Here is a 14,178-nt window from a genome sequence, read left to right on the forward strand (position 1 = left end):
CTAATCCTCTTTATGCTACTTGTAAGGTACTTCAGTCTCTCATACCAAACAATAGATTTCCTCTATTACACCATTCACATTAGTGGGCAATCTGTCACACATGAAATAATAAAATGTCATTCACACGGTGCCATTTTTTTTTTATGGTGCGTTTTAAAGACTGCAGCATGGCAATTCTTTCAGCTTTTGTTTACCCATTTACTTGAATCAAAAACTCAGAAACTGATAAAAATGTATGTATTGTACGCACTGTTTTTCCTGCCATCCCTTGTTGTTCATGCATGAAAAAAAGCTGCGAAAAAAGCAGTATGTGAACATACATACCCTTACAGTCTCGGTTTTATTTGACTTTTGGAAGATTTTGTCTTTTTCTTCCAGATACAGAGCTTGTACGACTCCTCGCCACTGTCTGTTTGCAGATAGACAAAGAGAAGGCGAAGCAGAAGAATAAAACTCTGTTCCCCAAGAACAAGCAGCCACATAGCATCCTGCTGCCACCAGATGACAAGGCTGGATTAACGGTACAACTTAGATTGGCTAGGTCTAATGCACTGAATTAAAGGGCTGAATCATTTAGGAAACCTGTCCTTAGTGCCATCATTTTACCCATTCCTATACTTTGTTTATTCCACGACTGTGCTGGAAACATTGGTTTAGGTCCAGTCCTTGTGTGATACAACCGCTCATACATGGGAGCACTCAGCCGACCCTCTATACACGAGCGCTCACTCAGCCGACCCTGAATACACAGGAGCGCTCACTCAGCTGACCCTCTATTCACAAAAGTGCTCACTGAGCTGACCCTCCATTCACAGGAGCACTCACTCAGCCAGCCCTCCATTCACAGGAGCGCTCACTCAGCCAGCCCTCCATTCACAAAAGCGCTCAATCAGCCGACCCTCCATTCACAGGAGCGCTCACTCAGCCAGCCCTCCATTCACAAAAGCGCTCAATCAGCCGACTCTCCATTCACAGGAGCACTCACTCAGCCGGCTCTCCATTCACAAAAGCGCTCACTCAGCTGACCCTCCATTCACAGGAGCGCTCACTCAGCCAGCCCTCCATTCACAAAAGCGCTCAATCAGCCGACCCTCCATTCACAGGAGCGTTCACTCAGCCAGCCCTCCATTCACAAAAGCGCTCAATCAGCCGACCCTCCATTCACAGGAGCGCTCACTCAGCCAGCCCTCCATTCACAAAAGCGCTCAATCAGCCGACCCTCCATTCACAGGAGCACTCACTCAGCCGGCTCTCCATTCACAAAAGCGCTCACTCAGCTGACCCTCCATTCACAGGATCGCTCACTCAGACGACCCTCCATACACGAGTTCTCACTCAGCCGACCTGAATACACAGGAGCGCTCACTCATCTGAGCCTCCATACACAGGAGCACTCACTCAGCCGACCCTCCATTCACAGGAGCACTCAGCTGACCCTCTATTCACAAAGCGCTCACTCAGCTGACCCTCCATTCACAGGAGCACTCACACAGCCGAACCTCCATTCACAGGATCGCTCACTCAGCCGACCCTCCATTCACAGGAGCACTCACTCAGCCGAACCTCCATTCACAGGATCGCTCACTCAGCCGAACCTCCATTCACAGGATCGCTCACTCAGACGACCCTCCATACACGAGTTCTCACTCAGCCGACCTGAATACACAGGAGCGCTCACTCATCTGAGCCTCCATACACAGGAGCACTCACTCAGCCGACCCTCCATTCACAGGAGCACTCAGCTGACCCTCTATTCACAAAGCGCTCACTCAGCCAACCCTCCATTCACAGGAGCGCTCACTCGGCCAGCCCTCCATACACGAGCGCTCACTCAGCCGACCTGAATACACAGGAGCGCTCACTCAGCCGAACCTCCATACACAGGAGCGCTCACTCAGCCGACCCTCCATACACGAGCGCTCACTCAGCCAAGCCTCCATTCACAAAAGCTCTCACTCAGCCGACTCTCCATTCACAGGAGCGCTCACTCAGCCGACCCTCCATACACGAGCGCTCACTCAGCCGACCCTCTATGCACAGGAGCGCTCACTCAGCCGACCCTCCATACACGAGCGCTAACTCAGCCGACCCGCTATGCACAGGAGCGCTCACTCAGCCAACCCTCCATACACGAGAGCTCACTCAGCCGACCCTCTATGCACAGGAGCGCTCACTTAGCCGACCCTCCATACACAGGAGCGCTCACTTAGCCGAGCCTCCATACACAGGAGCGCTCACTCAGACGAGCCTCCATACACAGGAGCGCTCACTCAGCCGAGCCTCCATACACAGGAGCGCTCACTCAGCTGAGCCTCCATACACAGGAGCGCTCACTCAGCTGAGCCTCCATACACAGGAGCGCTCACTCAGCTGAGCCTCCATACACAGGAGCGCTCACTCAGCTGAGCCTCCATACACAGGAGCGCTCACTCAGCTGAGCCTCCATACACAGGAGCGCTCACTCAGCTGAGCCTCCATACACAGGAGCGCTCACTCAGCTGAGCCTCCATATACAGGAGCGCTCACTCAGCCGACCCTTCATACACAGGAGCGCTCACTCAGTTGAACCTCCATGCACAGGAGCGTTCGCTCAGCCGACCTGAATACACGGGAGCGCTCGCTCAGCCGAACCTCCATACACAGGAGCGCTCACTCAGCCGAGCCTGAATACACAGGAGCGCTCACTCAGCCGACCTGAATACACAGGAGCGCTCGCTCAGCCGACCTGAATACACAGGAGCGCTCACTCAGCCGACCTGAATACACAGGAGCGCTCACTGAGCCGAACCTCCATACACAGGAGCGCTCACTCAGCCGACCTGAATACACAGGAGCGCCCACAAGTGCCCCCATCTGCTCCACTTCATTGAGTCCTTAGGGCGGTGTGAGAACGCTGGCGCAGCAAAGTCTCCAGCCCTACTGTGCAACCGCGAAACTGGTGGCAGTGAAATGAGGATTTCTATTGGTCCAGTGACCAGGCAGTCAATACAGACAGGAAGCCACAATTCTGGTTGGCTCATACCTGGAATGCCCAGCCTTCCATCATTGCCCTTGGTTGCCTTCGTTCAATATTGTATAAAGGTGTTAATATTTTGTAAAGAATTCATGAAGATGTGTGGTGGGGTTGTGTTTACACCTGACGGGTTCACTTTAATATTGTAATCTGCCTCTTTACAAACACACATGGCAGCTCCTCATAGCACTGGCGTGAATAACACTGTCAGAGAGCTCCTCTCATTAATTATTATCCACAGAAATCCCACTTGTAGATTGGAAGAATTCCTCTAGGTAATTGTTATTCAATAACCTCAGCATAATTAATGCTGCACGCACTGCAGAGAAGTCCTTGTAAAGCAGTTATATATACTTTCCCACACGCTCAGTTGTCATCCATAATATGGAAACCTATTGTGTAGGCCCGTCTACATGGCCCGGGCTACTGAAGTATTGGCTTCACAAGAACTGAAGGTGCCCTCTGGTCTCTGGCACCAAGGAGCTGTACTTTCAATGGTGTGCGCAGTGGCTGTCTCTTGGCGCCAAAAAATGTGGCGCATGCTTGATGGGGCCAGTATTGTGCACGTGTCCTATTAATTTGAATGGGACAATTGCACTCTACTGTGCATGATACCTGCCATGTTCTCCAAGTTGTAAGGTGAGGGCACCCTGGATAGGACTTTGCTTTTAGATTGCACTGAGATCTGGGAAACTTAGTAGCCAATCCTGCTCCTCACCGTGTTCGATAAATAAGCACTCCCATCAAAGTATGTATCCTCTTAATATATTGCAGTCATCATACTATGCATACAAGATTTATTTGCCAAATGGATCTAATTTTAAGGTGCCTAAGGAGCAAAAAAATGTAGAAATGACAAGTTCGATTAGATAAAATTAATTCATTCTTAGTACATGATTAAAAATTAACAGAAATAAAATTCAGGAAAAAGGTGCTAGGAAAAAAGGGGAAGCTGAAAAGAACTCTCATAGGGTGTATATAAATATAGCAGCAAGGATAGCAATTAATATACATAAAAATAGCATATAAAATTAAAGTGCCTGTGCTTCCATAATAAATCTCAGTTGCTTGTAATCTTTTTATATTGAAAAGGTCCTTTTGTTACTAAGGCTACGTTCACATTTGCGTTGTGCGCCGCAGCGTCGGCAACGCACAACGCAGGAACAACGCATGCACAACACATGCACAACGCTGCGTTTTGCGACGCATGCGTCCTTTTTTTGCTTGATTTTGGACGCACCAAAAATGCAACTTGCTGCGTCCTCTGCGCCATGACGCGTGCGCCGCAGAGACGCATGCGTCGCAAAACGCAAGTGCAACGCATGTCCATGCGCCCCCATGTTAAATATAGGGGCGCATGACGCATGCGGCGAAGCTGCGGCGCCCGACGCTGCGGCGCAGAACGCTAATGTGAACGTTACCTAACAACATCCAAAAATCAGATATAAAAAATAATCTACGGTATCACAATAATCAAGCCAGTGGTATCTAAATATTAACCCAGGGATCTCTAAACACAAGGCAACTAAAAAAAGATATTGAAGTGTAATGTTTCTAGTGGCCCACAAGGTGATGCCAGACCACCATAATAAAATGCTGCTCAGAGGTAAGAGGGCTCTCAATTATAATTGTGCATTTTGCGGTCAGGTCAGTATTTTAGACCTACCATAGTGAAGGAAGAAATGAGCACATATAGAAGATGACCCCCTGTGAAAGAATGATACACCTTGGATAGTTACAGCCACTGTTAAGAGAGTGTGCAGGAAAGATTCAGCCTCCGGGCCCTAACACACACGTTTCGCACTGCTTCTTCTTCCAAGGCCCCCGAAGAAACAGGGCGAAACGTGTGCCTTGGAGCCCGGAGGCGGTATAACATTAGAATCAGTGCTATGGGCTTCACTTGTTGTTGCTGATCAGTGTATCTTTCAGAATATATGGAGAAATCCTAAACGTTTTCTATCAGTTCTCCATATGAAGCCCCCAACGTCTGTAACGTGTGTTTCAATTTTTCAGTCATGGTGGAACAGGATGTCTAATCGTTTCCGTAACTTGAAGCTGACCCAGACACTGCGACATGGTTTCTCCTCCAACCGCCTTGTGCCTTTGACTGAAAATGCTAGTTCATCTCTTGCCTCTATGATGAGAACTCCTTCCCAGATAGATATCAGCAGTCCACGAAGGCCAGAATCTGCTACAGCCTGGACAGCTTCCACCAAAGACAGTGGTAAGGTGATGCACATGCACCTTTCAGACTGTCACATTTTCCTTATAATGGAACAATCTGAGTGAGCAATGAACACTGATGCATGATGATGCCAGGACAATTGAAGACTTTCAGAAGCCATTGATTACCACCTTCAAGACAGAAGATGGCCATACACTTTAGATGGCTGTCGGTAGTACAGTGCTACAACAATCCTGGTCCTTTCTGCCACACACAATGCTCCTGTGTTCTCTTTTCGAGAGCCAACGACTAGCATGTAAGCCAGTGCCTTATGGCCAGTACAACAATGTCGATTGCACAGATCAGATTTTGCACTGCCGATCACATCTCCCCCGACCATCAGTCGGCAGCTTCCCCATACACATTAGAATGTCTGACAAGTTGGTCGAGATCTGTAGGTTTGGCTGAAATTGGTCCGTGTGTGGGAGCCTTTAAAGGCCAATTCATCACTGCTTTTGCCCCTTGTTTTGTGTGTTTTGCACCTGATTTTTTTTTTGTTTGTGCATTTTCTAGTCACTTTTTTATATGTTCGTCTGTTTTGATTTCACCTGATTCATCATTTGCAGCTTTTCTAAAAGAGCCAACATTTTTGCACAAATGTACTTTTGTTCCCCTTGGAGTGATGATATGGAGACCTGAATTTTTGTGTGCTTTATTTGTGACATTTTCTGAGGCATGTAACTTTTTTTTCTGCTAAAAGGTCACTAAAAAGGTTAAAGAACTTTTTCAATGTTGCACAAAAATCACGAATCGTGTACCACAAGAAACCAAAGAATAAATAATGACTTAAAAAAGAATAACCCTGTAAATTATGAATCTGTGTCTTAATCTCCACAATCTACTCAAGTTAAAGTCGCATCTCAGCCCAAGCCAATTTTCCCTACATTCAAGGATGAAAATCAGGCTAAGGTTCCTGAAATTTAAAAATAAACCTAAAAGTTGAAACTGATCACTCTAGCCTCAACCCTTAGGTGTTCCCCACTTGGTCTTTGGGCTGTCAACTCTGGATTGACATGTCCAAGAGTGCATAAATTATAGACATTTCTAAACCTTTACATTAATGAAGACCATGAACACACACAATGTTCCTCATTGCACGTTCAAACTAATCTCATTTTACTGTCTATCAGCAAGGAAAAAAAAATACTTTGCACTCAGAAATATGTCAAATTTCAGAACATCTAGTAACATTACACATCTGAGGCTACAACACCTTTCTCAGCTTCCCCTACTAGTACCCTTATTTCTCTCCTGAACCTTGTGTCCCCCCTCCACTCCTCCATCTGGATGGGCTCCATTTATGTTTCCACAGTTCCCCTGTGTGTTGGTACTTTGCTGTTAGTTTTTTTTTATAGTGAAGTCCTTTTTTACATGTATTAACTTTTAAAGCTACTTTTAGGGAACATAGAAACTTTTTCTTGTAAAGCTATATACCAATACCATTTTGTGGTGATCATAGTTAATCTTGATTTTATCTGAGGATCTAACTAAAAATGGCTATAAATTGTTATCTGTATTTCATTTTAGGTCTCGGAACCACAACAACAGAGAATGATGATTTACTACTGGCCACTATGGTAAACTTTCATTGATTCTTATAACATACAGTGGGTGCAATAAGTATTGAATATGTCACCAATTTGCTAAGTAAATATGCACTGCTCAAAAAATTAAAGGGAACACTTAAAAAACACAATGTAACTCCAAGTCAGTCACAGTTCTGTGAAATCAACCTGTCCAATTATGAAGCAACACTGATTGTGAATCAGTTTCTCCTGCTGTTGTTCAAATGAAACTGACAAGAGGCAGAAATGATAGGCAATTAGCAAGACAACCCCTATAAAGGAGTGGTTCTTCAAGGGTGACCACGGACCATTTCACTGTTCCCATCCTTATTTTGCTGTTGTTTTGGTCACTTTTGTATTTTGTCATTGCTCTCACCCCTAGAGGTACAGTAGCATGTGGTGGAGTCTACAACCAACAGAAGTTGCTCAGGTAGTGCAGCTCATCCAGGATAACACATCAATTCGAGTTGTGGCAAGAAGTGTAGCTGTGTCCGACAGCACAGTGTCTTGAGCGTGGACCAGATACCAGGAGATGTGGAGGGGGTTGTAGGAGGGCAACAACCCAGCAGCAGTACCACTACCTCGTCCTTTGTGCCAGGAAGGGCAGTGAAAGAGCCCTGCAAAATGACCTGCAGCAGTCCACTAACATCTATCTGTCTGCCCAAACTGTCAGAAACAGACTACATGAGGATGGTATGAGGGCCTGACGTTCACAAGTGGGCGTTGTGCTTACAGCCCAACATCGTGCAGGATGATTGGCATTTTCCAGAGAACACAAAGATGGGCAAATGCGACTTTGGCGCCCTGTGCTCTTCAAGGATGAGAGCAGGTTCACACTGGGCACATGTGACAGACATGATGAGACACCATGTAGAGCGTTTTGCTGCCTGCAACATCCTCCAGCATGACCGGTTTGGCAGTGGGTCAGTAATGGTGTGGGTGGGCATTTCTTTAGAGCAATGCACAGCCCTCCATGTGCTAGCAACAGGTACCCTGACTGCCATTAGGTACCAGGATGAGATCCTCAGACCCATTGTGAAACCATATGCAGGTGCACTGTGTCCTTGGTTGTTTCTGATGCATGACAATGCTAGGCTTCATGTGGCTGGAGTGTGTTAGCAGTTCCTGCATGATGAAGGTATTGATGCTATGGACTGGCCCGCCCATTCCCCAGATGTGAATACTATCGAGCACATATGGGACATCCATCATGTTTCGCACCATCCGCCATCCTCGTTGCACCACAGACTGTCCAGGAGTTGAATGATGCTTTATTCCAGATCAGGGAGGAGAGCCCTCAGGAGAACATCCAACGCCTCATCAGGAGCATGTCCAGGCGTTGTAGGGAGATCACACAGGCAACTGGAATCCACACACGCTACTGAGCATCATTTCCTTGTCTTGAGGAATTTCCACTTGCTACTGCGCAGTTACTCGCTGGCGCCGGAGTAGAAGAAGGATAAAGACACTGCTCATAGAAGGGTGGATAAGGTTTGGATAATGGCTCGAGTGCAGGGCATGGGATTACGGTGCCACAGCTGCACATCACAGAGCACGAGAGGGAGGGGAATAGCATGATAATGAAGACAGGAGGCTAAGATTTCTTAGTCACCTCACCCCCTGGAGCCTGGAGGAAATCATTAACATAACAGATTAAAACTCAATTTCTCAACAACTACTCCGCAGCCATGAGGCATACATGTAGAACTATTATAACAATTCTCCAAAGCTTCCTCTTATTTCAGGAAACAACGTGTACACTGCCACAATGGTCAGACCTGGTATCTAATCAGCGTATGCAAAGGTCATTGTGAAGGGAGGGGAGCAGGGTCAGCTGTGACATCATATATTGTGAATGCTGGATCCTGTGATGTTACCTGTCAGTGTAATCCTGACTGATAATATGGGGTCTGCTGAAAACTCTTCCTGGAAGAGCAGGAAGAATGTGTCAATAAAAAAAATAGTAATCTACTACTGTGTTGTTTTTTAAGATTTGTAAAAAGAAAACATTTTTTATTACCTGATTTAAACAATATCTAATTATTTGATGATACATTCACTTTACTATTTTTTGGGTACCATAGTCAGTTTATCTCAGTTGAACTATAGGAGGGTCGGATGATGTGACTGTAACATGGATGCAAAAAAAAAAGTTGTTGTGTTAGTCCTATATAACAAGCATTAGTGAAACTTTTTTTTTTTTAATACAAATTAGAAAGTAAAATTCTTCAAATGTTCTTTCTGTCCTACAGCTAAAGAATGGTGCTCCTTTTGCTAAACTCCCCAATGACAAGCTAAAGGCTGTGATACCTCCCTTCTTGCCTCCATCAAACTTTGAGCTGTGGAATTCTGATCGGTCCAAGATCAGTAAGGATGGGAAACTGGAGCAGACTAGAGCTTCAATGGCCCGACTGTCAAAACCCAGCTGTCACAGCAGTGGAAAATCTGATATTGTAAGTTGAGGAAACACAAAAAATTGATAAGTTAATAAAGCAATAGTCCAACACCCAATTGTTTCCTCCAAGATTTACAGCTCCACAGCTTCCTTGCAAAAGAAAAGTTAGTTCCTTTCACAGAGTTTTAGCTATGGCTGTGTTCACATTGTTTTTTTTCTTTGTTTTTTTATAAACAAAGGTGGTTACAGATCCTCAAGTAGGACATTTAATGCCCATGCGAAGTATGGTACTGGTTTATTTCATCAAAGGCTCTTGATGACATTTTTCACCAGATGCATGGGATGAATGCTATATAATGGTACCCATCACCCATAGGTGTCCCAACATAAAAAAACATGTTTAACATACAGTAGGTATAGAAAGTATTCAGACCCCTTTACATTTTCATTCTTTGTTTCATTGCAGCCATTTGGTAAATTCAAAAAAGTTTTGTCACATCAATGTACACTCTACACCCCATCTTGACTGAAAATAAACAAATGTAGAAATTTTTTACAAATTTATTAAAAAAGAAAAACTGAAATATCACATGGTCATAAGTATTCAGACCCTTTGGTCAGACACTCATATTTAAGTCACATGCTGTCGATTTCCTTGTGATCCTCCTTGAGATGGTTCTATTCCTTCATTGGAGTCCAGCTGTGTTTAATTAAACTCATAGGACTTGATTTGGAAAGGCACACACCTGTCTATGTAAGACCTCACAGTTCACACTGCATGTCAGACCAAATGAGAATCATAAGGTCACAGGAACTGGCCAAGGAGCTCAGAGACAGAATTGTGGCAAGACACAGATCAGGCCAAGGTTACAAAATAATTTCTGCAGTACACAAGGTCCCTAAGAGTGCAGTGGCCTCCATAATCCTTAAATGGAAGAAGTTTGGGACCACCAGAAGTCTTCCTAGACCTGGCCGTCCAGTCAAACTGAGCAATCGTGGGAGAAGAGCCTTGGTGAGAGAGGTAAAGAAAAACCCCAAGATCACTGTGGCTGAGCTCTAGAGATGTAGTAGGGAGATGAGAGAAAGTTCCATAAAGTCAACTCACTGATGCCCTCCCAGTCAGGCCTTTATGGCAGAGTGGCCCAACAGAAGCCTCTTCTCAGTGCAAGACATATGAAAGCCCGCATAGAGTTTGCTAAAAAAAACACATGAAGGACTCCCAAATGGTGATGAGCGAGTGTACTCGTTGCTCGGGTTTTCCCGAGCACTCTCGGGTGACCTCCAAGTATTTGTTAGTGTTCGAGATTTAGTTTTCATCACGGCAGCTGAATGATTTACAGCTATTAGCCAGGCTAAGTACATGTGGGGGTTGCCTGGTTGCTAGGTAATCCCCACATGTAATCAAGCTGGCTAATAGCTGTAAATCATGCTGCTGAGGCGATGAAAACTTAATCTCCGAGCCATCATAAATACTTGTAGACCACCCGAGCAACGAGTACACTCGCTCATCACTACTCCCAAACTATGATAATAAGATTCTCTGGTCTGATGCGGTATGTGTGGAGAAAACCAGGCACTGCTCATCACCTGCCCAATACAATCCCAACAGTGAAACATGGTGGAGGCAGTATCATGTTATGGGGGGTTTTTCAGCTGCAGGGACAGGACAACTGGTTGCCATTGAAGGAAACGTGAGATATCCTGGATGTAAACCTCTTCCAGAGTGCTCTGGACCTCAGACTTGGCCGAAGGTTCACCTCACAAAAAGACAATGACCCTAAGCACACAGCTAAAATAACAAAGGAGCGGCTTCAGAACAACTCTGTGACCTAAACCCAATTGAGCATCTCTGGAGATACGAAGGAAAAAAGAATGGCAGAGGATCCCCAAATCCAGGTGTGAAAAATTTGTTGCATCATTCCCAAGAAGACTCATGGCTGTACTAGCTCAAAAGGGTGCTTCTACTCAATACTGAGCAAAGGGTCTGAATACTTATGACAATGTGATATTTCAGTTTTTCCTTTTAAATACATTTGCAAAAATTTTTTACATTTCTGTTTTGTTTTTTTTTTCAGTCAAGATGGGATGCAGAGTGTACATGGATGGGGAAAAAATGAACTATTTTGAATTTACCAAATGGCTGCAATGAAACTGAAAAATGTAAAGGGGTCTGAATACTTTCCATGTACACTGTATATGTTTTTTTATTGGTCTCAGTGGGATATATTGCTGAAATTTCCATCTTTTAAATTGAAACTTCCCAAATAAGAAACCCTTTATTACTCTCCTAAATCAATGTTTAAGAAAAAGTAATTGATTCAAGACAAAATGTTCTAGGGGTTTTGTCCAAATGTTTGTTTTGTTTCTCTATGATGCTGTGTTCTGTTCAGACCTCAGTCAGCAGAGCGCCAAGAACAGTCAAATTTCCTTCCTTGCCAAGAAGCCCCGCTTCGCCATCAAATTCGGGCAACTTTAACCATTCCCCGCATTCGTCTGGTGGCGCTAACAGTACTACAGGTAAGGAGGGATGGCCATACTACATAGCCGGTCATGTAGTCAGCTGCTTTACTTTGGGCATTAGAAGTTTGTGTAAAAGGCAAATCCTGTGCGCATGTGACGCTAGCTGTAGCGAGCCATGTGTCAATCAAGGTAGAGTGGGTGCGGTAGGAATCAGGGGGCCGTGAATAGGCAAATTTAATTTCTGTAATTTTCTGAAATTTTTTAACAGTTTTTAATCAAGCATAATACATAATCAAAAACCATCTAGAGTAAAGAAGCTACATAGAAGGGAAAGGGAAGGGGGAGAGAGGAGGTAATACAAGAACAAGTCTTATTTTACTACAGCCCATGGGGTGTGGGTGGTCGCGTTCTCCACCACTTCCATTTGTCCTAGCATAGTGGGCGTTCTCTGCAGAGAAGAGCCAGCACGAGGAACGCACCGACATAGACTGTATGCATGCTGGCACTGACCGTGTGCTCTTGACTATTCTCATGCACACACATGTGGGACAGTACTCAGTCTGGGAAATCAGAAGTGATGGATTGCCCTGAACATGTATAATGATGCACCGAGCTGTTGGCCACACCAGGAGTGCACTGAGACATCCTTGTTTGTATGTGAATTAAAAATGCACTGCTCAAAAAAATAAAGGGAACACTTAAGCAGAATATAACTCTAAGTAAATCAAATTTCTTTTAAATCAAACTGTCCACTTAGGAAATTCACATGCTGTTGTGCAAATGGAATAGACAACAGATGGAAATTATTGGCAATTATCAAGACACACTCAATAAAGGAGTGGTTCTGCAAGTGGGGACCACAGACCACATCTCAGTACCAATGCTTTCTGGCTAATGTTTTGGTCACTGTTGAATGTTGGTTGTGCTTTCACACTCGTGGTAGCATGAGACGGACTCTACAACCCACACAAGTGGCTCAGGTAGTGCAGCTCATCCAGAATGGCACATCAATGCGAGCTGTGGCAAGAAGGTATGCTGTGTCTGTCAGCGTAGTATCCAGAGACTGGAAGCGCTACCAGGAGACAGGCCAGTAAACCAGGAGACATGCAGGGGGCCGTAGGAGGGCAACATCCCAGCAGCAGGACCGCTGCCTCAGCCTTTGTACAAGGAGGAACAGGAGGAGCACTGCTGAGCCCTGCAAAATGACTTTCAGCAGGCCACAAATGTGCACAAACGGTTATAGAAACCGACTCCATGAGGATGGTCTGAGTGCCCGACTTCCACAGATGGGGGTTGTGCTCACAGCCCAACAGCGTGCAGGACGCTTGGCATCTGCCACAGAACACCAGGATTGGCAAATTCGCCACTGGCGCCCTGTGCTCTTCACAGATGAAAGCAGGTTCACACTGCTCACATGTGACAGACGTGACAGAGTCTGGAGACTCCTTGGAGAGCGATCTGCAGCATCCTTCAGCATGACCGGTTTGGCGGTGGGTCAATAATGGTGTGGGGTGGCATTTCTTTGGAGGGCCGCATAGCCCTCCATGTGCTGCCAGAGGTAGCCTGGCTGCCATTAGGTACCAAGATGAGATCCTCAGACCCCTTGTGAGACCATATGCTGGTGCAGTTAGCCCTGGGTTCCTCCTAATGCAGGACAATGCCAGGCCTCATGTGGCTGGAGTGTGTCAGAAGTTCTTGCAAGATGAAGGCATTGAAGCTATGGACTGGCCCGCCCGTTCCCCAGACGTGAATCCGATTGAACACATCTGGGACATCATGTCTCGCACCATCCACCAGCGTCACGTTGCACTACAGACTGTCCAGGAGTTGGCGGATTGTAAAAGTACATTTCTTCATTCCTGTCATGCACTTTGCATTAATTCCTGAAATGCACCTGAAGGGTTAATAAACTACCAAACAGCAATTTGAAAACGCTGAGGGACACTTGGTGAAGTGTTCACATCTCCCGATGTGACTGTTCTACTCGTGAGATCGACGTGGGACATTTGGGATTATGTGCACTACAGCTGACAGGTGAGTATATGGTGATTTATTATTTTACATTATTTCTAGGAGACAATGGCATCGGGGATTTGGTGTTAGGTTAGTATAATGGGGTTTTTATTTAAATATGCACGTAATTATTTTACTTTTTTTGGAGCTGTGAGTACAGGCATCGGCTGATGAGACTACGTCTCCCATCAGCGGCTCCTGCTGTCACTGTTATCAGTGATAGCAGACGTAGCCCGATGGGAGGAGTAGTCTCAACAGCCGGTGCCTGCTGACCTGTGGTAAGCTTTTTACCGCAGGTCACCGCATCGGGTCACAGCTGCGGGGTCACGCTGCCATCTGACAGCGTTACCCCGCATTGCTCTGACCGACGGTCTTACCAGGGGTAGCGTTACCGCTGATAAGAACCACCGCGTCGGCGTTTCCTATGCTGTCACACAGATGAGAGTGGGAAACACCATAGGAAACCAGTATAAAACGCAAACAAAAACTGAGCAAATCCACAAACATT

The 14,178-nt window shown here is 45.6% G+C and overlaps 1 protein-coding gene across 1 annotated transcript in view; it reads left to right on the forward strand.

Moving 5' to 3' along the window:
- ANKS6 (ankyrin repeat and sterile alpha motif domain containing 6) overlaps window positions 1-14,178 on the forward strand; it is an 88,959-nt gene that overhangs the window by 35,227 nt on the left and 39,554 nt on the right. Inside the window, exons 6-10 of the mRNA XM_077269616.1 lie at window positions 379-521; window positions 5,027-5,237; window positions 6,765-6,814; window positions 9,055-9,255; window positions 11,588-11,714. Of these exons, the coding sequence (XP_077125731.1) occupies window positions 379-521; window positions 5,027-5,237; window positions 6,765-6,814; window positions 9,055-9,255; window positions 11,588-11,714 (732 nt within the window). The remainder of the gene's footprint in view (window positions 1-378; window positions 522-5,026; window positions 5,238-6,764; window positions 6,815-9,054; window positions 9,256-11,587; window positions 11,715-14,178) is intronic.

This window comes from Ranitomeya variabilis, chromosome 6, assembly GCF_051348905.1.
Source record: "Ranitomeya variabilis isolate aRanVar5 chromosome 6, aRanVar5.hap1, whole genome shotgun sequence".
NCBI classification, from domain to species: Eukaryota; Metazoa; Chordata; class Amphibia; order Anura; family Dendrobatidae; genus Ranitomeya; species Ranitomeya variabilis.